Source organism: Diorhabda sublineata, chromosome 9, assembly GCF_026230105.1.
Source record: "Diorhabda sublineata isolate icDioSubl1.1 chromosome 9, icDioSubl1.1, whole genome shotgun sequence".
NCBI lineage: Eukaryota > Metazoa > Arthropoda > Insecta > Coleoptera > Chrysomelidae > Diorhabda > Diorhabda sublineata.
The window spans coordinates 7,685,457-7,713,154 of NC_079482.1; the positions used below are offsets into that span (position 1 = coordinate 7,685,457).

General features: G+C 31.1%; 2 protein-coding genes across 6 annotated transcripts in view; one reads left to right on the forward strand and one right to left on the reverse strand.

Moving 5' to 3' along the window:
• The window catches only part of LOC130449104 (uncharacterized), a 294,569-nt gene that overhangs the window by 105,086 nt on the left and 161,785 nt on the right, over nt 1-27,698 (forward strand). The gene's annotated exons all lie outside the window — the stretch shown is intronic.
• Nucleotides 10,299-21,642, reverse strand: LOC130449105 (uncharacterized). Of its 2 annotated transcripts, none has more exons than XM_056786782.1 (3): nt 21,284-21,642; nt 18,312-18,485; nt 10,299-11,633 (listed from the first exon to the last, which is right to left on the reverse strand). In XM_056786782.1, the coding sequence occupies exons 1-3, from the start codon at nt 21,440-21,442 to the stop codon at nt 11,418-11,420; spliced, it is 549 nt and encodes a 182-aa protein (XP_056642760.1). In that variant the 5' UTR covers nt 21,443-21,642; the 3' UTR covers nt 10,299-11,417. The 2 variants fall into 2 exon arrangements, with proteins under 2 accessions (XP_056642760.1, XP_056642761.1); XM_056786783.1 differs by lacking the exon at nt 21,284-21,642 and adding an exon at nt 19,194-19,525.

The following is a 27,698-nucleotide window of genomic DNA, read 5'->3' on the forward strand; positions in this document are numbered from 1 at the left end:
ATGAATGTGGATTATGTCTGATTGATTGGAAGGATGATCCAATGTCAATGTGAGCACGTGTCAAACGCTGAATGGTATGCGGATATATAAACATTTCATATCGCTAACATTGCCCCTCAAGATACCAGGGTAAATTCTGTTGTACTGAAGTCCTTTATCCGCCTTTAATGGACGGGGGAAACAACTTGAACACAAAAGAAGCTGCTACATAAAGAAAACGACGTTTAGACAAGGCGAAATTGAAACGACAGGAGGAGATTGCTAATGAAAGCGATGTCCACAAGCGATAACGATTGGAAAAATAGTAAATCACGAATTAGACATACTAAAAAGTTAAAAATAAAATTAAAGAAAATAAAACCTTCTTCAAATATAAGCTTTTATCATTTGTTAATAAAATGAATTGAAAAGCTAAAAATAATCTAAATATAATAAGAAATGTAACACTATAAGTTTATAATTATATATTTTTAAACTAAAACACCTTAATTATTGATTATTCCCGTTTTTATTATAGTCCCAATTTTATAAATAAAAGCTTGTTTCATTCTGAGGTTATAATTAAGAATATTTAGCACCTTCTGTTTCCTCTTGCTATCACAATGTAACACGATTTTATTTATAAAATTGGGATAATGTTAAAAACGGGAAGAATCAATAATTAACGTGTAAAGCTCTAGTGTTATATAAATATATAATTATGAATTTATAAATTTAAATAATTCTTAATAGGTTATTTCATTTTCAACTTTTCATCAACAAATAATAAAAGCTTGTTTTAAAAAAAGGTTTTTCTCATTAACTTTTCCATTAGATATTTTCACACCCTAGGTTTGATTTCATAGATTATAATGGTTGTCCATAGAGCATATAAATATTAATTGTCCTAGGTTTTTTCTCTGTACTAAGTATATTATGTTCAAAGGTACTTAAATGAAAATCACCATAAGCACAAAAGACTATTTACTTATTTACCAGTAGTTTGTTGGTATGAGAACTCCTTTCTTTCTGGTTTAATAGATTCGAATTCTCGGGGCTAAAAAACTTTATTGTAGATATCTGTGTAAATTGTAAAACAATTTGAGCTCCAGGGATCCAGCTTCTTACAGATCTAAAGAAAATTATTTTTCATATGCACGTGGAAACTCGAAGGACACATCAAATGGAAATGTTATATCTTAATATGATCTATTTTTACAAGACCCCACGATTGCAAGTATAATTAATTATACGAAAGAATCTACCAGTAAGACCCTGGCCAAATAATGATTGCTTTCATAGAAAAATCGCATATGGTTACTTTCGTTTTTATTTTTATTACTAGGAAAACACTATGAAGTAACTTTCAACCCCAAAAAAAGCGAAGAAAAGAGAGAAGACCGTGCTCTCGAAAAACCTATACTTCTGACGGAAAAATGGTAGTTTTGGATTAAATCAAGCAGTAAATAGTTTTACTTTAATTTGTAACATTTAATTATGACAAATTAACTAATTCTCATTTGGATATCGTTATACTTTTCAACCCTAACGTTTATTATTAATAAAGCATGATATGTTTGGTAGCAAATGGTTAATTTCTCTGAAGTTGCTGGTGTTTTGATTGGTGACTGATTCCTTATTATTTTCATTCTGAACAAATATACTTCTACTACTACTGTGGCCACTCAAATTCGAGTTGATTTTGGCCTCGCCAACAAGTTGCCTCCATAATTTTTTATCCTCAGCCATGTCTATTTCTTCACCAAGTTTCCTCACATCTTCACCCACTTGGTCATTCTGTTTTCTCTTGGCCTTGTTAGTAGGCGCCTCCCTTCTGTTGATCTCTCCACAATCTTCTTGTTGTTGTCTCTTCATTCCTTCTCATTACATGGCCCAGTCACCTAATTCTTCTACTTCTTATCACAGCTACAATATCTGGTCGTCTGTACCGGTCCCTGAGTTCCCTAGTTTTCAGTATTCTCTATACTCCTACTTCGAAAACTGGCCCATATATCCTTAATATTTTATTTTCAAATGTTATTCTTCTTAGTATGTTAGTATCCACACAGCTCTAAACAATGAAACTGGCTGTATTATGACTGTGTATATTCTTATTATTTTAGTGTTTACTTTTAAGCAATTTCGATAGGCTCCAAAAACATCTACTGGCTGCATTTAACCTCATCTGTATTTCTTCTTCTATTTTATTGTTTCCGTTCATAGTAAATCCTAGGTACTTAAATTCTTCAGCTGTATCCCATATCGTCCAGTGTTGAATGATTGGGCTTTGCTATTAAACCTACATCATTAGCATAAGCTAAAATATTTATTTCCCCTCCAATATTTGCTCCTCTTGGAATAACTCCAGTTGCTTTCAAAGCTTTTTCTAAAGCAAGGTAGAACAGAAGGGAGGACAAACCGTCTCCTTGTCTTACTCCTGTGGTGATATCAAAGGTATCTGTGTATTATTTTTCTAGTCTGACCTTTAATTTTGAGCCTTCAACACACATTTTTACAAGTCGATAAATATTATATATAAATCTCTATCATATTTCCGGTACTTTGAGGCCAGCTTTTTCATAACAAATATTTGGTAAGTAGTTGATTTCCCACTTATAAATACTGCTTGTTGCTCACCGATTATTTGATCTCCATATTTTCTTAATCTATTTTATATTACTTTAGACAAAATTTAGTACAGTTCAGTGAAGATAGTTTATCTCCTTTTTTATGAATGGGAACCATCAATGCTTGCTTCTGTTCTTTGTGCATAGTTTCCAGACCTTGAATATACTATAATAGTAAATTATTAACCAAAGCTGGTTGATTTGAACTGGCATACCAAGTAGAGAGACTGTTTATTTTTTTCCAATCTTTACATTTACCCAAGCTCTAATCAAATTTTTTGACTATCAGTTTGGATACACAGTAACCAATTTTACCATTGCTTTTATTGTCATCCCAGCATGTTCTGGTATGAATACAAAATGGTTAAATGAAGAGACAATTGTACAATTGAAGTTAACGGTAAAATTTAATTCCTGTGTCTTGTTTTCTATTAGAAGATCTGTTAAAATCTATCTTTACGTATAGTTATTGAATAGTTACCACTTTTACTGGGCTATATTTATATTTTGATGATGGAAGTGTGCTGAAAATTGAATACGGAATACGAAACTCGCACTCTTTCACTTTCCCCCTTTCGCCCTAACCTAAGAAAATAATATTTTTCTATGTATTCCTAGGGAGTGCAAATAAAATTTTTAAGGTGGTAGAAATCAAAATGAAGCCAAAATTCACAATCTAATTTTGTTCTGTATGGATTATTATTTAAAACCATCCACGTTACTTTTATGTTTTATCCACTTTACCTGAGGGTGGAAAGTAGTTAATGATAATTGATAGGTAGTAAAAATGAAAAAAAGCGAATTATGTATAATTTTTTTCAAATGGAATGAATTTTCTGCTAGAATTAGGATTTTCTACCGTACAGAAGTCACGGCCATTGAAGCAGCTGATCCGCCCTTAAAAAAACAATTTTTTATCGATTTTGAGGGGTGCAAATCGAAAATTTGACATAATTAAATGATAAAAACTAGATGAATGTTATTTATTCCTCAATATAATCAAAAACTTCCATTTTTCTGCAGCATATGTTTTCCAAGAACCGAGAGGTATTTTCTTATATTCTTCGCTTTTTTGGGAGGTGTAAATTATTTAATAGTATTTTTGTGGTAGAATATATGAAAAGTATTCTCATCATGTGCAATGTTATTATAAAGCTAATAGACAGTTTGTTAGAGTCTTTCCGGTGATAAATTTAGTTATTTTTCCTATAACAACCGACCAATTATTATTTAAATAATCTTCTTAATTTGTGTTTTTTTATTGTATTTATTTATCAATTGGAAAGTTGCCAAAGACACAGAAGAGTTATTCAGTGGCAGCTCTACGATGAAGGGGAGAGTCTGGCATAATATCAAATAATGTACAAGAATAATAATTTACAATGTTTTGACTTTGCAAGGAATTACTTGCAATTGGCCCTGCTCTATGTCAAGTGGCAGTTATCTCTAATACCGTCATTGAACAGACGTTGGTTGTAGAACATAGTTAACCACGTTTTGAACATAATTTGTCTATCTATATTATTTAAATATTTTGATACCACTAAAACGTTACCCGTAGCATTCCAAGAGTTCTGGCTGAGATATCTTATTACACTTTCTTCTATAATAAATATGTTTTCAATATTCTCTAAATGTCATCTATATAATTAATAATAATAATTTAGAAGTTATTTCAGCAATAATTATTATAGTGTAAATATCAGATGGACTTTTATATCACTAGCTTCAGGTTCGATCTGTAAAACCCAGATGTGCTATAAAACCATTCATATTGCTCCTATAAACTAATGTGAGTGGCTATTAAATGGGTGTGTTCACTCTTCAGTAGCATTATTTTAGTAATGGCTTGAAGTTATTAAATCAATTAAAACACATTTATGATTTTATATGGGGTGAACAATAATTTCAATTGCAGGTAGAAAGTTTACTTTTCAAAGAAGAAACTGTTAAAAAGGAAGTCTAGAATAGTGGCCTCCAGCGAACTTAAGTCATATCACCAAAACGTTGAATACATTTTAGCTCTTTTAATATGTGCCATCAATTGTTAAATTACTTGTTTTAGTGAAAAAAAAAATATTAAATTCAGACTCATTGTTTGTTGGTCTGGTTTATTAATATTAACAAATAAAATCCTGGCATATGCTTTTGGCACAGAAAAAATTCAATTATAAAATGGCTTTAATGAGTAAAACTAAAAAAAGGAAAATTGTCATATGTGGATCTTCATGGAGTCTACTTATATGAGGATTGTCCCAGAAGTACCTGGCCTGACCGAGAGATGACAGTAGTTGCTTCAAAAATATCACTATATTAGAAAGTACTCAATCTATACAGCATGTTTTAAGTTTGAAGACACCACGTTGCTTAGTATTTGTTTGACTGCCATCAATAGTGAACGTTTCTAGTGAATTTCTATATCAGCATCGTTATGTGATACAATACTTTTATTTGAAAGGCGTTAGTTCATCCAATATGAAATTAGTCCATCCAAATGAGGTGATGATTCGAAAAATATTGTAAAAAATCCACAAACTAGTACTAGATTATCGTCGATTGAAAGTGCGCGATCTAACAGATATAGTAGGGATTTGAAAAAGTACGATTATATCGCATATTAACTGAAAATGTGACATGATCACAATGGAACAAAAACGAACAATCAAAACCATAGACTGAAAAGGGAAAAGCCGCTACAAAGACGACAAAGACCGTTCCATATGTAGGCAAAGTCATGGCGTCGGTTTTTTGGGATGCGCGTGAGATAATTTCCATTATCTATCTTGAAAAAGGAAAAACTATCAACGGCAGTTATTATGCGAACCTATTGCTGCATTTGAGCGAATAAATCAAGCAAAAATGGCCGCATTTGGCTAAGAAGAAAGTGTTGATTCATCAAGACAATGCACCAGCTCACATATATGTTATTGCAATGGACAAAATTAATGAATTAAAGATTGAATTACTACTTCATGCACCCCAATTTGCCAGATTTAGCCCCCTCGTATCATTTTGTTTTCACAGACCTGAAAAAATAGCTCGGGGTCGAAGATTTTCCAACAATGATGTGGGGATGTCGACAGTTAATAGCTATTTTGAGAAGCTTGACAATTCTTATTATGAAAAGGGTATCGAACTTATTAAACATTGCTTAGAAAAGTGTATGGATCTAAAAGGAGATTACGTTGAAAAATAAATATAGCTGCAACCGAGACCGCGTAAAATACAGCAGCGTTTGCAGTTTACTACACCTTCGAGAATGTTGACAACTTCAGATACCTCTCTCATAACTGGAAACAACTAGACTGCACAGGAGATATAGGAGAGAGTGAAAGCTACTCGCCTACTCAGCAGGTGCACAAAAGAGAGGAATTACCGTACAGTACTAAGACCAGTTGTCATGTATGACTCTGAAATCTGGTCAATGACTGTTAGAGAATAATTGAAACTCAACTCGTGGGAGAAGAAAATACTTCGGCGCATCTATGGCCCAACCCAAGACAAAGTAGAAAGGCGCATCCGTACTAACGCTGAGACTTATGCCTTGTATGGAGAGCCCAGCCTGGTAGCAGATGCCTTAGTCACGTCGAACGGTTGATGGAGGGTCGAGGAGTCAAAGTGAAGGCTTTTGTACATGTATCTATTTGTGGTATCAAAAAATGCCTTTTTAAATTTTAGTATTTCATAAAATTACAAAAATTATCTCAATATATTCGTCAAACACTAGTTTTTAGTCAACCTCAATATAATTTTCTGCCATAAAATTGTACAAATATTTCTGTAAATACAAGACTTCAAAACCAATTTTATTTGCCGTATATAATTATAATATTTATTTCAAGTTCAATATGAAATTTATCCACTATTATTATATTTAATCAGTTCCATAATTCATGGCAATTATTGTTACACTCCTACATAACACATTTGTAGACGAAATTAACCTAACAAGTCAATTATCAAGTGATTAACCATTTATATTAGTTAATCTTAATCATAGCCATAACCAAATTACATAATATATAAAGAATATTCTTCAAGAAACCGTCCTACTTTTGGTACAATTAATATATGCGGAAATAAAATTTATACATAATAAATTTTAATATGGCAAATTGATGATATTAAACTGAAAGTTCATATAAAACTGAGATATCCATAAAAAGCATCTAATTAATACTCCTATATGGACAATTCTTATCGGAAGCAACGTCTCTATGTTACGGTGCCGACAGTATTCATTTTCTCTCTCGGTCGAGACACTTTATCTAAACTGCGCATACTTCATGCGCGCAAAAGATGCGCAGAACTTCATTTAGTCGGGATACCTTCCACTTATAGAAACTGTCCATATAGAAGTATTACATATATGATAAAAAGCGGATGCAATTTTAAATGACCATAGTGTCATTAGAATGACAGCTCCAACATTTAAAACTAAATTCGTATTTTATGTGAATTCACTCACTTATGCCAACAACAATTCAAACTCATTCTCAGGAATGAATTCCATCAATATATTTTTTGTCTTCTATTGAGGTGGCCAAAAATGATAGAATTGCTGGAAGAAAAAAGGAAAATTGGTAGTGGGAAATATGAAAAAAGGCATGGAAAGAACAAAGGAACTAAGACAGTGGAATAATATATTAATAATACCAATATGTCAAAAAGGAACCCAGACGTGAAATGTGATAATTATAGAGTGCTATGTCAAGCAATGATGAGTTGTAATCTTAAAGTATTTATAGTAAGAAAGGAAATTGAAAGGCATCTAAAAAATATTTTTTTTAATATTTATTGATCTTTCTGAAACATTTGACACAATAGAAAGAACAAATGAATGTAGAAAGTTGGATGAGATGGAAGTACCTAGGGAACTAAATAGAGCTTTTAGAAGCACATATACGAAGTTCAATGCTGGAATACAAATATCAGGAATGGAATTCGAAGAAATCTTAACAAAGAAAAAAATATAACAGAATATAACAATAGATAATTTGAGTCCAGGAAAACCTGTGAAAATGACTGTGTATGAAGATTTAGGTGGTTTGAAAGGAGCTAGAGGAAGAAATAAAAAATATATCACTGAAAAACTGGAAAGTGGATATTGATAGAAAGGACAAAGCCAAGATGAACACAATTGAAATGAAGCACCTAAGAAGTATAGGGCAAATATAGTATGTCTTTTATATTGGCCCTAATTCGTGTAATGTAACTAGAATCATTAATAATAAATTTAAATAGGAAACAGCTCAATTGCTACGAACATATCCTCCGAATAAAACTGATTGAAGCAGAACGTAAGTACTTTTAAGAAAATGACAAAACTTGGTAGAACAAATGAGATTAGCAGGAGACAGTTAAGAATAGGAACATTATTTATAAGAGGAACCGGAATCCTCCACCGATACTTGAAAAGGCAGAAGGAGAAAATAAGTGTCTTTTATCGATAAAAAACTGGCGGTTCATAATAATAAATTAGAGCTTTGGATAGATTAAGATGACAGAAACAACGCTACTTAGAAAACGTTCATTTAAATTTTGGTAGAGAAAATATATTAGTAAGCGATTAGTTAATAAAGTTAATGTAGTTTTTGAAATAACGGAGAAAGAATAATTTCTTGAAATTTAAATAACATAATAAGAAATGTAATGATTGTATAGAACTAGAAAACTATTTTGAGTAAAATATAGAGATTTTGGAGATTTTAAGCAAAAAAAGTTAGTAGGGTTGGTAAAGTTGAGGTTTGAGTTAAATTGAAAGAAAAGTTAAATACATGAACAGCAGAATATCAATGCAGGAGATTTTGATAGTTCAAAAATTCAATTATAACCAAAGAACTTTGGATTGTTACTAGAAATACCAACTAATTAAACAATTTATAATAATTATGTTAGAATCTTCCGTAATACTATATTAGAATCAAAATTCAGCCTTCCAACTTTAGAAACGTGAATTATTATTTCATATCATTAGAATTCCTTTTCAAAATGAACCTTCTTATCTGAAATAAGTAAAGTAAAAAGCTCTTTGGTTGTTATATTCTTTTTGTTTATCACACATTTTGTTTATTTTATGAATATGCTAGAATCTATTTTAGCTTAGAAATTATATAACGAGATTCAAAAAATAGAATTTCTATAGAAGATTAGCCTAAGGAATTATGAATTTTTTTCTAATAATTTCTGGAATATACCTCAGAACAATCATAGTTTTGGATATAGACAAATTTTTCAAATAGTATATCATTGTAATTTTCGTTTAAAAAATATCTAGTTGTACCTTTCATTTTAAAATGGCTGGAGGTAGGGAACATAATTTCACATTAAAGAATATGAATTTCAAATTTATTTCTTATCTACTTATAAACACTGAAATTCTCTCTTGAAAGCCTCTTGCTTACGTCAACTGGACGACACAACTTCCAACTCCGTGTTAGATTTCAAAAAGTTAACTCACAACAACGACAAGTTTCTAAAATTCCTCAGTAAGTGGAATTATCCAAAGCTCAATTTTCTTAAGGTTAGTAATATTTCTTAGGAACCCGAATACAGTCCGCTTTTTCTTTCCCAAATTATACGCACACTGTATGGCAATAAGAATGATTCTAAAACGCAGCTATTTTACAAATTTTATATTTTTAGCTGTTATGCATTCATTTTTGTGAGAAAATATTTACATATATCTCTGGTTAGCTTATCTTGTATGTACAAAAATGAAAACATACATTGTACGATTGTAACTTGAACAGGAGTTTTTTTAAGATTAATATGCAACTGGAGTGAAAGTATGTAGTTTTCATTTCAATATATTATTTCTGCAGGAATAAAACGATCTTCTGAAATAAAATTTTACTTAACATAACAATAAATGACTTTAGAATGTTGCACCAAGAATCAAATTATTCCGCATTAAGCGACAACGTCACAGATGGTAATTGAGCTTGTGAAATTTCATATTCAGAATCTATGTAACATGATACTTTCAACGAAAATGTGGATATAATATTTAGAGCATTTGGAATTAACTTCCGTTAAGATGTACCAAATATAGTCACTTTATTTAATCAACACCAATTAGAACAAATGTTTCATACTGGTACATTTTTCCTTCAATGCTGTCTTCAGCTAGCGCAATGAGAAGCGATTCCGGTAGATATTTTCCAAAAAAATTTATCGCATACAAAGCATAATGACCCGGTCTACTGTATTAGTAAAGGATCCAGGACTTGGTCTTCTTCAAATAGGAATAATGTCTTCTTACACGCTTACGTAGGCGGTAGATTCACAGAAGACTATATATCGTACGATATCGTCCTGAACGCTGATTGTTTTACGTTTTTCTTTAAATTGTTTTTATCACTGAGAAACTTGTGTATAAGATAACTTTTATAACCATAGACTCCTTGAATCAAGCTGAAACTTCTGTAACAGTATTCTCTTTTTCAACCAAGAACTTCTGATTAATCAGTTGCTCTGTGTGACTTCGTAGCATTTTATGACGCATCACTAATGTATTTATTGATAATTGATAGTATCAACTGTTAGGATGAAAATTTACGAGTTCAGGTTGAAGAAAATACTAATAAAATCATAATTAAAAATGTCGCGATGTGCTCGCAGTGTTTTTTGAGTAGGATGAGTTTGATTATTCAATAGCTTGCTGAGTAGGTATATAGTAAAATAAAAGCATATTATTCAATGTTTATTTTATTATGAAAGCTATAAATAAACTAGAATACTGCACATCTATGTATTCGTAGGATAAAATCATTGATTAATTTTCTAGGAATAGTGCTGAAATTTACATATGATTACGATTTAAATATAGATGGGCTTTTTCATTTTATACTATTACAAAATACTGATACTAGTTTAAAATAAGAGTCCTATTACTAACTGGATAAAAAAATAATTTAAACAAATAATAACTATTTATATTTACTTCGAATGTGTTCAGGATTGCTTCATTAACTGTAAAAGCGATATAAATTGATAATTCATTAAAATATATACAAAGAGAAAAAATAACCTTCTTATTAACTACAGTACGAAACTACTTTCAACAAAGCCACTTCATCAATGCTCAAAACCAGGACTGTCAAACTCGCTGCCTACGGACCGCATGCGGCTCGCAATTAATATTTTCACTGGCTAGCCAATATATTAAAACACAATACTACATAAATTTATAATAAATTAGCAAACCGACGTGTGTACAGTTTTGAACATAATTTAAAGGTTTCAATCCTCTGGGAAACGAATTACGTTTATTTTCTAAATAAATATACGTTCAGTATATAAATGGAGGTGATTGAAAATCAGTGCTACTCAAATTTGAAAGCAAAGTAGGAGTAAGCTAGCTTGAAGAATATGCATAAGAACGTCATGATTTACAACTTTGTCCGTTATAACATCTCCGTTTAGGTATCACGCAGTTTTCCAAGTTTGTATGTTGATTGAATTTAGTACAAAATACTGTGAATTGTGGTTTCCTACTTATACAAAACATTTCATTCCTCATAAATACTTTAGTATACAGAACAAAAATAATTTTTATAATTTCTAGTTTCGTTGATTATGATAACAAAAAATAAAATTAAGAAAATGCAGAAACTTATAAGAATTTTTCATGAATCAGTTCATAAGCAAATATCGGATTATTTATTTATTGTTTGATGGTTTATATGACGAGAGCTTTCACTTTCTATTGGATATGTACTATTTACAATAAGCTATCGTATCTGAACCTCACAATCCTGAACATATTGTCAAATAAAACAAACACATATAAAAAGCGTTTTACAATTTTTATCCGATGGCTACAAAATACGTATTTGAAGTTTTACAAGAGAACAATTCTGTAGCTTGTGGACATAACTTTTCAAAAACTTCTGGTATCGCTTTACACGATACGATATTGTCATTGTCTTCACTCGTGACTTGATGAGTTTTTGGACAATTTTCTTTTAATTTGAAATTACATGTTGATATTTTGCAGAAGCTGTTCAAACCGGTCGGTTGAATCTGAAACAAATTTGTAATTGCATTTTAAATATGAAATTAATAATAATTTTAACAATCAAATTTCATCCATTATATACGAGGGCCGTTTTTTGCAGCTTTCGAGATGCTATAAATAAAATACAAGTTCATATAAAACAATAATACAATAATTTTGTTACCAAAAGATTGGTACACTTATTGTTACTTTTCGACATAATCACCGAAGAGATTGAGACATTTGTGATATCTGTGGACAAACTTTTCAATACCCTCTTCAAAAAAGTTGCCGCCAATGCAGCCTAACCGTTCAGTAACAGTAGAGTACAAAACAGACTTTGAAACTTCTGAAAATTCTGTAGACAAAGCAGTAATGATGAATCTGCGGTTTTCTTTAACCATTCTGACAACTCGTTGAACCAGGTCATCTGAAACGACAAATTTGCGTCCTTGGCTCCCTTCATCATGCACATCTTCACGGCCATCTTTATACTTTCTACACCATTCAGCCTGTAGAAAATTAATCACACTTCGTATTTCACACTTTGCGGGAGCATTAATAATGACGGATATTTTTACGTGGCTGTAACACAACGCCGACTGACGCCTGAGTATCAACAACGATGGAATGTGTAGTGCTTCTCAATCGCAAATTATATATATTTAAAGATATAGTACGCTTAATATTTACGTAAATGCGGTACATATAATATCAAAACACAGCGTGAAAAAACATAATTAATTAATACGCTAAAACTAAAATGTAAAGAATAAACGAAATACATTCAATATACACAAAACTCAGAAACGTAATCACAAGAAACTAAATCAAGAATATCTTACGACACAATATTTATCCAAGAAAGCTCTAGGACTCAACCTTATTAAACAAGAAATCCTTCCGGAAAAAAGTTTTTAATTCCTAACCCAGCCGTTTACTTCTACCATGAACTGGAAATTAACAAGAATAACCATGATTTTAAAGCCAGGAATAGTACCTGAATGCGCAAAGTGCTATTGACCACAATCTTATATTTATACTATCAAACGAGAAGCAAACTCAATCACACCAATTAGTATTAGAAAAGTAATACTCAACAATTCAGAAAATGCATAGAGTAGAGCAAATCAATGAAGAGTTTGAAATTAAAAAATATTACTTTGCAGTATTCCTGGATATTGGTCAGGCTATTAACAAAATCTGAAAGGCCTCCTATTTGTGGCGACTACGGCAGATGCATCTAAAAATACATAATACAGATTGCTTGACATGCGGGGATCGTTTTTCTCGTCTGCCTGTAGCTATATCAATAATTAATCCGGAGACGATATGGTCGCTCGCGCCTTCTGGGAACGCTGGATCAGCAGCTATGAAACGCCACTGAAGTTAATTACAGGCTATGGTTGGTTATCGACGACTTCTGTCGTCTATAGGTACCAGCAGCAGCTAAAAATCCGGAGCAGCAGCCCGTCGAGAACCAACCACAGACTTAACTTCAGCAGCGGTCCATAGTTGCTGCTCAAGCCTTCCCATCGACCGTCTCGGCTTCATGCTATTGGGCAGTGAGAAAAATGATCTATTCAAGTCAAGCAGTGCCTATATTATGTATTTTTAAATACGACGGAACATAGCGTAGTCGCTACATATGTAAACTAAAAGAGAACTTACCAACAAATTTCTATAAAATCCTATATCAGCAAATTGTACACAAACATTGAACTAATCCATTGTGGCGTGGTCGAAGGAAGCATATTAGGCCTCATACTAGATCTAATATTTACAGCCAACCTACACACAAACATTAGCACGGCCACACACAAAAGTTTATGTATGATGCTTTTTTTATTTACTACATATTTATTATTTTTATGTGTTATCTGGACTAATATTGTTAGAGATCTGAACTGTGTAGAGATAATTTCACGCTCGATTAATAATCTAAGTAGTTAGGGCGTTTAAAGCTTTTCCTACGAACATAATTTTACAATTAATTATCATTAAAGGCATTGTTCCCATCTAAAATAGTTTTAGTCGAGCCTATTCTACATTCATAAATAGATAATAGTCCCGGCGATAGCGCTGCAAACCACAAAATAATTTCAGGTCAATTAATTCTAATTAAAATTAAATAAGTAGTTCTGGAAGGATGGATGGGCGATATAAAAAAATTTGATCGTGTTAGAATAGAAAAATTAAAAACAGTTCTCAAGTCGCTTAATAATCTATTGAGTGATTGTTTAGATAATATAAAATATTACAAAAATAGAATAGAGAACGGTGGATTATACGTCAACAGTCGTTATACACCCGACTTAAACAAATTAGATGTATAATGAGTGCTGACTTTCTCTATGCTGCTGAATATTTTGGTATTTTATATATTATTTAAAAAATTACTCAATAAATTATTGAGTGAGCTTGGGTGAGCCTGCTGAACCACTATTCCTTTATCAACCTTATATGAATTATCAATAAAATCTAAAATTGATCGGTCTGAAATCTCCATGAAAAATGCAGCGCTACCTCCCGGACTATAATCTCTTCGCTTCCATCAAAATTTATAATATCTAACTTACTTTATCTTTACACTGTAAAAAATTGTTTTTATTATTCTGAAATCGTTTCAATTCACATACAGATTCCAAATATACGAAGGCATACCAGACATTTCATTTTTATGGAAATATAATGAGGTTTATTTCATACGGATCACCTTAGATATATTTTGTTTTTGAAAAACTCCATAAATTTATGTAAGATGTAAGATTTCATTGGAATAGGAACCAATTATTTTTTGTCAATTGTTCCAGGGTATGGGTGATCTCTCTTTGCTAGTTTATGTTTCCATTAATACCTCACCTTATTTAAACAATATGAACTGTTTTAATCCTAACATTTTCCATAACTGGGTGAATGAAGTCATCATTTATTTCGAAATCATCATCAGACAAATTTTGAATCAACTGTGGATATATAAAATTCTTATGCTTCCAAATTTTCTTGCTTTTAGGTCTCTTCTGATTAGAAATTAGTTTCTTTTATAATTTTTTAGTCTTTATAATATTTTGATAAAAAATAAAAGAAGTTGAAACCACAAAGTTTCTTGTTTTTGAAAAAATTATAAAAGAAACTAATTTCAAATCAGAAAAGATCTAGTCAAAAATATTTAGCAGCAAAAACATATGAAAAAGTTTAAGAAATAAGATATTAAAGAAATTTATAAAATTCACATTATACATTTTTGGGAAATATCAATGTCTAGTACTTAAACATAGATTGTTTTGGAACATAATATTTTTTTTCGCCCTGATTTGAAAAAATAATTTATGACAGCAGTGTGGACAAAGTTTTCCACTAATTAGATTTTCCATATGGGATTTTGGTGTTAAGATCAAACATATACATATTTGTTTTCAACTTCTACGTATATTACTATACCCTGATAACATTAAAATCTTCGTTTCCATCTTAGGAATTACTTCAACATTGTAATCCAGGAAGGAAAATATTATTCAATACAGAAAATCTCAGAATATAAATTCATTCCTCGAAGTGTGTGTTTTATTTTAATGAAATCCCTGAAGGTATCGATATTTTCAGACACTGGTGTAAAATTACATTGAAATTGTAACATTGATTCGTATAGAACATCAAATTATTTATTTTTCAATACGGATACATATCTAAATAGCTCACTAACTCTTCTTTTCATTCATTGCTTCGTTCCTCTGCTTTTAGATAGTTTTATCCCTGATATTTGATTTTGACATTAGAATATCATAATCCGAATAAAAATTTCGTCACGTACTATCGACCAAACTCGTCGTTTACTAGATATGTCTCTCAAAAAACAACACTTTCCAGGAAGAACTTTTTTTCATCCCACATTACTTATATGGAATTGTCATTTTTCTTCGGTACTTATTGTCTTTTCTAATAATTAGTCTATTTTTATGTAAGTATGTGAGAGAGTAATAAAACCTAATTCCTTATGTAAAACTTAGTACGGTCATTTTAAGTATTGTTACAGAATAATCTAAATATTTCTTTAAATTTTCATGAGTTAATACTAGGTTCTCAAACTTGTATTAGTCTTTTAAAACTGCAACAGACAAATGTTTGGAGTAGTCAAAAGTAGCTATATATTTTCAATAATTTGGTTTAGTTAAAACTTGCGAGATGCAGTGTGAAAATTCGGTCCTTTCACAGTTCATGAGAAAACATTAATATTTAATTCTTTCAAATCATTTACGGACACAAATTTATGTAAAATTGTTGATAACATTAGTCATTACAGAAGAGAAATATGATGAGTTTCAAATATCCCGTGAAGCTACAAGATAACCAAAGTCTCAAACAGAAAATCATTTGAGAGAAAGTCAAGAAAGTCCGACGGTTGACAAAGTTCTTGTCATTGTTTGAGATGATTAGAGGATTACCCTGAAATGAGTCAAAGCTCACTATGAAAACAGATTTTTGCTGGAAAAATTATCCCAGAAAGTCTATTTAAATAGAAAATAATGATATTGTAGTTTGGAGAAGAAACTGATTGAGGCATGAGAGAAATGAGAAACCAAAGAAGAAATATTAATATTTTATTTAAATTAAACATGGATCAACGATAGATACAAAAAACAATAAATGTGGAAGTAAAACAAGAAACAATTTTAAAGTACATAAACATAAAGGAACGCTAATAGAATTCGAGAAAAGTAGAAAATTTCATGTATTTGGGTGTACTACTAGATAATAAATGCCAAGAAAAAAAAAGGAAATGGAACTAAGCGTTACCAAAAGTAACAGTTGTGTAGGCAGTATTAGAAGAATATTAACATCGAAAGAGATAACCAGATCTACGACAGATCGAATTTATAAGACAATGTTGACCCCTACCCGCATATACATCTGTAAAATTTGACAAATAAAAATAAACAGAAATTGGATATCTGGGAGAGCAGAATATTGAGAAGAATTTTTAGAGGAAAGCAGACAGAATTTAGGATGGGAGATCTAACCATAAAATTTATACACTTTTCAGTGAAGCACCTATCAGCGCGTTTATGAAGACAAAAATATTACAGTGAGCAATGACAGCCTCTTCAAACGAGTGACATGGAAGATACCAGTGGGCAAGAGGAGAAGAGGTACACCAAAAAAAAAACGGTGAGGAGAAGCGGTGGAAGATGACCTTAGAGAGAAAAACTCCCAGAGCTGGAGAGAAAAATCCACGGACCGAAAGAAGTAGAGAAAAATTACAAAGCTATCGACCTAAATGGTCTTTATATAGGGGTAAATATATATGGATCAACGAGGGACATACAGCAGTTAAATTTTGGCAAGATTAAACAATTAAAAGTAGTAGACAGACTTTTTTGAATAATTTATCAACTGGTTTAAATACACTAACAGAAAAGAGGCGCAGACTGTTAATAGTTAATAGGAAGTTCAAACGGTTTTGGTATTGACTTTTGAATCTACTCGTTCCGGTGACTACCTTGAGAACATAAATGTTGGTGTTTTTGAAGAATTATTCTAACAAATGATAGATATTCTTTCTCAAAACTGTATAATAGTAATGGATAATGCAGGTTATCTCTCGAGACTTTTAGAAAAATCGACCCAACCACATAGTTAGAAAAAGATTTATAGAATTGGCTTAATCGAAGAATATAAATTTCCATCCCGCTTGAGCGTGAATATGAACGCTTCATCATTTGTTTTAATTATTACTCTCTCATCCATAAATATAAGCTTTAATGGAAGTGTATAGTTTTCCACATCGTTTAGAGCTTTTCGTAATCCGGAATCCAGTGGCAATATTTGAAAGCTTTAACACTTCTATAATGTTACAATTTAAACGTGAGCTTAGAAGGGTTTAAGGTGATCCTGTTCTTCTTGCATGAAAAATGTCATTTGTATTTAAATTTATTGTTGAACTCAATCTTGGGGGTAGACGATAAAATCCTATTCCAAAAATCATATTTTTTTTCGAAATATTTCCAATATATGGCATAGAATCTCGAACAAAACATGTAGAGAAGAAAACTTTCCAATAAATTGGATAGGATTACTTTTATAGTCTTGCAGTAGAAACCGAAATATTGGAAAATAAAAAAATGTAGCTTTTCTTTCTTTTTATTTACTCATATGTGCAAAGTTTGACTAGTAAACATCGAAATATTTTCAACAAAATTTTTTTTTGTGCAATACTTGAACAGATCTATACAATTATTAAAAAATACGTCAAATCATAACTAAGTGGAATCAATATTCACGGATAAATTCGAATTAAAAAATACGCTGATAACCCCCTAGTGTTAATGCGCATTATATAAGAAAAAAATCGTTCTATTTGATTTAATTGCAAATTCATATATATTTTCTAAATATAAAACATGATTTATTAAAAATATTGAAAAAAGTAATTACATCAGTTTACTGAATTTTTCAAACAAATATGCTTTCACGTTTTCTAACCCTTAGGAAAATTTCTAAACACATTTGAATTAATCCTTAGGAATATGACATTCTTTTACTTCATCACACTTGCTATTAAACTCGTAAAAAGTTCCTACTATCCACAGTTACCCCTCTAGCTTTGTAATATAATCTAGAAACATCAATTTTCTCCCTATATGGAAAATTGCCTCGTTTCCAAAATACTCATTAATAAATTTTTGTACTACTAAGTAAACTTTTACCTTAATTGGTTTATTGTAACCATTTGCTACAGAAACACGATATTTGTCTTCCTTTGAATCGCCGCCGAAATTGAGCTCGGCCACTGTGTAAGGAGAATTACATTTCTTGTATTGACAGTCCTCGGATCTTGCAAATATTTTTCCCGACCAAGTATCTTCAAGGATCACAGAAGCCTGAAAATATGAAAAATGACATGACATCTTCCTTCATACATTTTAAAGTCAAGGAATTTTTTGATATTGTTTTCAATATTTATTAATCTGTTATGGAATCTCATGAATGATGGAATAATGATCGAAATGAAAGGTTATTTCATCCAACTTATCTTGTACTTTTTGACGAATTGGTTCTGATAAGGCGCAGATAATATCTTCATTTAAAATCCCATTTCATAGTAAAGAAAATACTGAGATAAAATTGAAGGACAATAGTAACTGATATAATTTAACAATATCAGCTTTAGTTGACTAGATTTCTTCAGAGACGCTGGATCGAAAACCTCATTAAACAAATATAAAAAGAGATTAGGAAAACGATGAGTGCTCAGACTCAGATGAAGGGATAATACCCTCATTGATTCAAATTCCCGTGGAATATATGACTAGAGAGGCGAAAAAAGCAAAATTGAAGCAAATGTTTGTGCTTCTAGCAATAACCCAATAAATTATGAAGCTAAAGAGAATATTTAGAATCAGCTCCCCGTATACTTAATTATTATTTCAATTCATTGTAAACATTACAAAACATTCTTGAGATAAACTGTCATGATGACGCATTGTAAAGAAAATAACTAACGACACTCAAAATCCGCGTTTTAGAGAACAGACAAAAGATTATGAAGATTCTCTCGAGTAAGCTCTGCAAATGATAATTTATCGTACCTCCTCGGCTATAAATTCTCTCATTCTTCCAAAGATTCTTTCACAATGTTCTTTTGAAATCTCTTCTACATAATTGTATTTATTAATTGACTTTGATGAATTTATTATAAAATTTTTAGAATTTTCCACAACATTCTGGACACAAAACACGATCATTTCGTTGAAATACAAAACAAACACCACACTAATTTGTCATGTTTACTTATGAGGTGAATGTGGAGTGCTCAAGACAATTCAAACGAACATTCAATTCACGTAGAACATTTTTGTCCCCTTAACATCAAATAACAATATAATGTCTATATTAACAAGACTATTACTTAATTTATCATTCTAATATATATTAAAAACATCCACATAAATACATTTTTTTATTTATTGTTAATCAATTATAGTTATCGAATCTGTTATCGTGTTATTTCGTTACTGCTTCTAGAAATAACACTGTTAATTGGTACGGGGGCGGAAATAATTACTTCTATCCACGAAATCATTTTTTTGAGTTTGCTAACAGAAAGGATGGATCATTTTCGGTAATCATTTCGAAGAAATGGCCAGACTCATTGTCGTCATGTAACAAATTCTTCCCTCTTAAGTCCGAGCATTTTTCCAAATAGTCAGTGAATATTACTCCTTTTAAATCCCAAAAACTATAGTCGCTATCTCATTGGCAGAGTTTTTGCTTTTTTGGGATCACGTATATCACATAAAGTATATTGCTTAGTTTGTATTCTTTTGCTTAGGTATAATGACACTGATACGCATGTGAAAATTTGCCTCGAAGCTTTATAAAGATGAGCCAAGTCTGAACCAATTTGTTGTATTCTCCTCAGTGGGTAGTAATAATAAAATTAGAAATAAGAGAGTGTGAGTCATATTATCGCACGTGTGCAATATTTCTCCTCGTATATATAATGCTGATAACAAACTTTTTTATTTAATATACGAGGTATATCCACAGTGGAAAATTCGTTTTTATTTCTATCAACGGTATCGCTGCAATCGCATTTCTGATGAAGGTAAACAAAAACTTGTAACACGCATGTACAAAATTTCGGAAGCTGTGTGAAACATTAGTTTAACAGTTGTATACTTGTGTATTTTCTGTATTTCTACTGGTTTTTTGTGTAACCAAACGGAACTCACTTTGTGGATATTTTGACAAAGACCAAAAGAAAAACAAAGAGTACTGAGAAGTAAAACGTTAAAAAATTATACCTCGTATTATACTATTCGTGGCAAAAACCTATAATAGTTGAAACCACTTTGACTATGCCAATTTTAGGAGTGTTTTAGGTAATTTTTCATTTAAGAACGAAGGTTTCATTTTCTTAAGGGAATAGAACATATCTAGAACACGCATAAAATTCTACATTCAATTAACAATTTATACCGACAAAGTAAAAACCCTAGAAATTTGGACGATTCTACATTTATCTCTATTATTGATATTTTGCTTAAACTGAAAAATCGAGGTGTTGAATCATTTATTATGACCTAACCTACCCTTACCAAAACTAGTTTCTGATCAGAAGAAGCTCAAAAAGTAACTACACACGTTAACGCATACGAACAATATGTTGAAATGCATATAAATGCAGATATCGTCTTTTTGAAAACACCTAATGTATTGGTTGATGAAAAACGTAATTTAGGCAAAAACTTGCACATATATTTCAGAGAGATTGCCCAACAAGTTGCAGTGAAATTTCTCTCTTTAAGAAACCAAAATTCTCGCATACACCTGAACCAAACTTTTAGAAGAAAGTTTATATGAGAAACATCAAAATTAATTTTGAGCATTTTATGGCGTGTTTTATAAGTTAAAAAGTTTCATAGATCACTTTTAAAGATTTAAAACAGTTGTATTATGAATTCAGATTATAGAGATTATATATAAATAAGATTTCACATTCGTAAACATTCACGTATACCATATATAATGATTCATTGACGTTATCCAAAACTTTGTCAACCAGTTCAAATAAAATACGTCTGAATTTTGATTGTAGATAATTCAATAATTTATGTTAATTTTATGATAACAGTTGGGTAATTATTTTAACAAACGCGTTTCAAAATGTATCTACCATTTGTCCTGGTGGAAGAGCAAAGCTGTCTTCATTCGTCATCTCTATCCAAAGTCCTTCAAGTCCAGTGTTTTTAATTTGGATCCCCTTGATATGTCTAGGGGGAAAAGCACTGACCACTTGTAACAGCGCACAAACAGCAAGCATAATTCTATACATTTTTGTAAACCGAAAATTGATCGCCGACTTATTTAAACGGTTACAGAGAACTTGTATTTTGAGAAGATTTCCTCTGCGCGGTTATATAAATTTCTCAACTACGTGTTTGACCGAAATAAATTAACCATTTTTATATTAATTGTAAACATGTTTGTAATCTTTTGTTGTCTTATTGATGCGGGTAACAGGGGCGTATTCGGTACACATGAACTCAATAGTCAAGATAAAACTATTTAATCTTATCTATATTTTTCAAATATTTTGCTAGTCTATTTGATAATTATTTGAATGTTTATTTCATAGCTTCATCGCAATAGCTATGATTTTCAAATTAATAATCAATTCATGAATTAGTGTTAGAGTGAATTAAGTGAGTTGATAATCTATTACCTTTTTATTTATCACTCTTACTCCAAACTTACCTTGCAGCCATCTCAGCAGATGTACACCGAGTGGATCGCATGCGGGCGTCAAAACAATAGGCGGCCGGTCGCATCATCTAATACAATCGAGTCGAAATTTGGTATTCTGAGGGACTAGTACGAATTTGTGTCATAGGAATAATGATAATTTATCAAAGGCAGAGATCATGATGTTCAAATTTGATCCAATTATTTCGGGAGATCTACAATACTTATTGCAACATTTTCAAAATGAAGTGATCAATATTTTAAGCGAACTATTCGTTATGAGACACATTTTCGAAAAAGCCAAATATTTTGCTATAATTTTCGAAGACTCATCACTAAATATTAAGGGTATGGGGATAAAAAATCCGTACATTTCTAGACAGCTTAGCAAGGAAAGTAGGCGTTGACTGAAATGTTATTGTTTCTTGTAATTGGGCAGTTGTCCGAAATATAAACTTTAGTCTCTGTTAGAAGTTTAGTTTCAAGTATGGAAAATCTAAAAAAAAATGAACGACGTAAAACACTTTGCCATTTTGATCAGACAGAAAATCAGAAATGCCAAAAAAAGAGAGATTTGGTTGAAGCGGCTCACGGATAATTGGGAGTCATTTAGCGAAAATTGATCAGAAAATCGATAAGAAATATGTAAGCAAAATTCTAAAGGAACAGAATGTAGTTCAAAAATCAAATCAAATTTTCTGAGAAGCAACAAATGGAACAAAAAGAAGTCTCAGTGAAAATGTGTTTTCTCTTGCTAAAGGGTTTGTAAGGCGTTATCGAGAATGAGTCATATTTTATTTTTGATGGGAGTAACAATAATAAAACTTATTATTTTCAGAAGAAGTCAATTCAGAAGTGTATTTCTAAAGTCACAATAAATTCAACTCGAACGTGTGGGTACGATTGGAGATATCTTCTTGTGGTCATTCATCAGCATACATGTGACCTTCTGGAAATTCTGTAACTGCAAAAATATATGAAAAAGAGTGTGTTAGATCTAGATCAATACAGATCGTGAAGAAACAGCATCCTAAAGGAAATTTTATGTTCAAGCCAGATATTGCAACTGCTCATAATGCAAAGAACGTTATGTAAGAATTGGGCCAATTGAACGTTTTTGGACAAATTTGAAACGAAACGTATATTCTGAAGGTTGGGAAGTAACTACACATAAAGAATTAAAAAAGATAATTCTATGGAAACTCCAGCAAACACCAGATTCAGTATTTCATAATTTAATGCAGCATTTAAAAACAAAAATTAAGAAAGCGAGCCGACTAAGTGCTGATTCAGTTACATAGAATGTGTGAAATTATAGTGTAGTTACGAAAAACTAATAACTTGTTTGTAATTAGATGTGCGAACACAATCGAACATGAAAAGTAAAAAAGAGCTTCGAAAAAGAATTCTGGATATCATTCCTAGAGCATTAAACGTGTCGTCTCAGGCTCATTGATTAAATCTGATCGTTAATAACGGTGTCAGCTTTAGAGGTGAAATGTTTTTTATCTGGCATAAGAGATTTATATTTACTTTTATATGTCTAAAATACGGTGGTACATTTAATTAAATATCCCACCAGAGACATGAGAACTAAAATATGTGCTATCAATAATACGAATCTAGAAACATTCAAATTTTTTCTTCAGTTTTAATCTAATTCGAAGGCAATGATGATGAAATTATTTCAAATTCTTTCCAGTTGTTCAGGACAGCAATAGATCTCATGATTCACCTTGTTATTTGGGTGCTATTCAATGGTATCTATGTGCGAGTTTCGTAACATTTTTATTAATTTTAGAGCCTGCATAGACTTAGACATTGATTTGCAGGTACAGCAACAGATATAGAAGTCTTTTCTTTGTCAAAAACAAATAAGTCATGTCACCATAAAAGCGATTAACTAATAAATAATCCAGTTCAATCAATTGAATTAGCAAAAAAATAGAGCTAAGATCATTTTCATTAGGCACGATTGCTTTTATAGAGGGTAATCATTCAAAGCAGAATTGAGCCAACGAAGACTTTTGGTTCCATAGATAAGAAGGTTAAATACGGAAAATAATAATTTTGTGCGTTTCGAAGGGGATTCCCCCGGAACAAAATAAATATTATTAGGGTGGAGTACATATAGTACATATACAGTTTCCATGTTCTTAATATCTGACTTTTCATTTTTTAATATTCGAATTTTCAATGTAGTAAAGATTTTAAGATGTGGAAATTTATTCTTTTTCTTCATAGTACATACCTGCATTAAGTACATGGGTAGATTTCTGACTTTAAACATACTTGATTCGTTCAATTATCCACCTCGCACAACTAAAGTTGAAATAGACACTTCTCTGAATGGTACAGTGTAGGTAAGTGTGGATCTACTTGCGAAAGTAAAAATATTCGGTCTGATCTATTCTTTACACATGAATTAGTTTATTTATGCTTTGGTTTCTCTTATTTATTCTCTTATTTATATGAGTACGGCTCTGATCCCATTATAGTAACATTAATTTAAGATAGAGTAACAGGCTACGCATTACACAACATTGTGACATGTTTTCTCGGAACGTCGATTGACCCAAGATTCATTTTAGATATATCGTGCGACATTGTCCAACGTCCAAACAACTGTTCTAGGAATTACTCAACAAATTAATTATATGGTAACTGAAGGTTACGTTCCTGACCCCTACTTCGTAGTAAAAGTATCATATGAGAAAGTTTCTGTCGAGAACACGTGTAATATCTGAAATTAGTTTTCTCTCTATCAATTAGTGATTTGGCTGTTTTTATTCACCATGTTCTTCCTCAATATCATATACAATCATGTTGAACATTCCTCCATTTCGAAAACCATTTTTAGTCACATATTGATTTTCACTAATTCCTTTGCGCTATCTTTTGATATTCATTTATTTGTTAAAATACATAACCAATAAGTTTTTGTTATGTTTCTGATATCATCTGTCATCATTTCGCCTAAATCTTCCTGATAGATTAGCTTTAAGACTTATACAGAATGAGTTTTATGTATGGAACGCCTCAATAATCTTGGAAACGGCTTGTACGATTTTTATAAATTTTTTTTGTGATACGACTGGTATTATGGTGGTATCTACATTGTTGTCATCTCTTTCCCTTTTCAGGAAAAATAATGAACTTTGTTATTTCATACAGATTTACCTATATATTTTGTGTTTTTAGGAATCCAAGAATACTGATTATTTTTTATGTTATTCTTTACACCTAATCATATTTTCGGTCTTATAACTACATTTACATCTCTAACAAAATTACAATAAATATTGTACATTTAGGTGGCTACGATTGAATAAACTCGTTTAATTTGATTATTGTTTAATAATTTATGTGCTAGTAAAAATCTCAAAATCTCGTAACAAGGTCTAGTGTCAGTAAGTTAGTAGAAGGTTTAACGAAACTGGTGCAGTAAAATATTTATCCAAATCATAGCGTAGAAAACCTACAATAACTGAAGACAAATCTGTAAATGTTATAAGTAGATCGACACTTGTGAAGTACAAAAATTGAAAATTTTAGAAAACATACAGTAAAGGCGATTACAGCATTTACTTCAATACGATTTTTAAAACTTTGCAATACATTTTGCAACACCCCTGACTGCTCAATTTTTATCACTGTGGTAATCCTATTTTTAATTCCTGAATATTGGTAGGTTTTGTTTTATAAACGATGTTTTTTTACGTGACCCCACAGGAAATAGTCTAAATGATTCATGTCGGGTGATCACGGGTGAAATTCGATAAAATCACACCTTTCAATCCATCTTCTGGGAAACAAATTATTTAGGTATTGCCTCACCACACACGCATAGTGAGGTGGGGCATCATCTGGTTGTAGCCAAATATTGTCGTTGTGGATATTATTATTTTTTAAATATTTCTAATAATGAAGTTTTCTTTTAAATATTATTGAAAATACTTACTTGGATTTGGAAATATCCGAGAAAACACAGGTATAATACTGTAAATCTACATACATGCAGTTTCTCGGGATATTGGATATGGGATTCATACATCCAACGAGGATTATTTGACCATTATCTACAGTTATGCCGATATACGTTTCCATTGATACAAAAAGTTGCCTTATCGCAAAACATAACAGTACTTAAACATTTTGGATCGTTTTGATTGTAATATTTTTCCATTATTAGGTCTGCAAACTCTTCACGTTTATCAAAATCATAATCTGACTACTCTTGAACAAGTGTTACTTTGTATGGATGTAATTTATTATTACATAAAAGTTCCATTACAGATGTTTGCGAAATATCAAATTCCCTGGATATAACAGGACACAAACATCTAAAGATTTTTTTTCAGTTGATGCAGTTTTTTGCACCCTCATTTGGATAAATCTTTTACTGAACCAGTTTTGTTAAATTTTTTTACTAATTTACTGACAGTAGATCTTGTTATGGGATTTCGGTTAGGATATAAATTATTAAAGATATTACACGGTTCTTGTTGACATTTACGCCTATCACCATATCTTAATATCATTAAAATATCAATTCGATATTTCTCAATAAACGATCCATTGTGACTTTCAATAAGCTGCAACAATAATAATTTATTGAAACGTCAAATTTGTTGTTGTAGCAGTAATAGCCACCTAAAAAATAATGAGTATTTCTTAAGGATATAGAAAAGTGAAAACGACACAGGGTGATTCATTTGAAATAACAAAGTTCATTATTTTTCCGGAAAAAGGAAAAATCTGACAACAATGTAAATACCACAATATAATCGCTCATATCACAACACCCACAACACAAAAAATTATAAAAATCGTACAAGCTGTTTCCTAGATAATTGAGGCGTCCTATACATAACTCTATATTGTGGGGTTGGTTAAATAAATGAATAACATTCAAAGAAACCAAGGAAAAGTTCCGAGAATAATATTGTGAAAGCACGCAAATCGAATTAATTAGAATAACTCTGCAAATCTCGATATGATCCTTCGATTTTTTCCTGTTTCTGCCACGTGTGTAAATTTGATGCTGAAGCTTTAACAATGGAAAACTGATGAGGTTGGATAGTGACATTTTCACTTTATCCTCTTTTGAGTTCCGCCACATGAATCCTGTACAGAAATAGAAATTCCCAGTTCAAATTTTAAGTGAAAATTCACTATTTATTCAAACTTATCTAATTTTCTCTCAGTGAATTCTGTATTTTTCATTTCGTTGGAACATTTCTTCGTGATATTATCATCAAAATAATTTACTCCTTTCTGTTGTTTCGTCAATAAAACAAGTGAAGATATAAAATACTTTATCTAAACCTTAGGTACTGTATAGATCAATTTCTATTTATTAGATAAAATGCATGACATAATCCACTCAATACATTCTGATTATCTCGATGCAATTTGAAATATGTATACAAAAGTTTACAAAAACACTGAAACTAACATCTGTTCAAAGGAATTTCCTAGAGATAGTTACAGTTCAATAATTCCAGGCATAATCGTGTTTAATTAAGAGCCTTTTTGAATACGTCGCCATTTCAGATGTGCACAGAACTTATCTTTGGATTGTTTGTACTATAAATAATTTATTGTTTGTTGTGTTTCTTAATCGAAAACATATAATTTTATCTTAAGACCATGCTATAAATTAACAAATATTTTTAATATTTTACTGACAAAAACAATAAGAGAAATGGACTCGATAAATGCAAATATGCAACGACAGTTTTTGGATTCCAATACAAAAATTTGATAGGAAACTCGATCAAGGGTAACGCAAAACTATGTAATCAATCAGAACTGGTCTTGTCCAGTACAGAGTAATGTAAGCC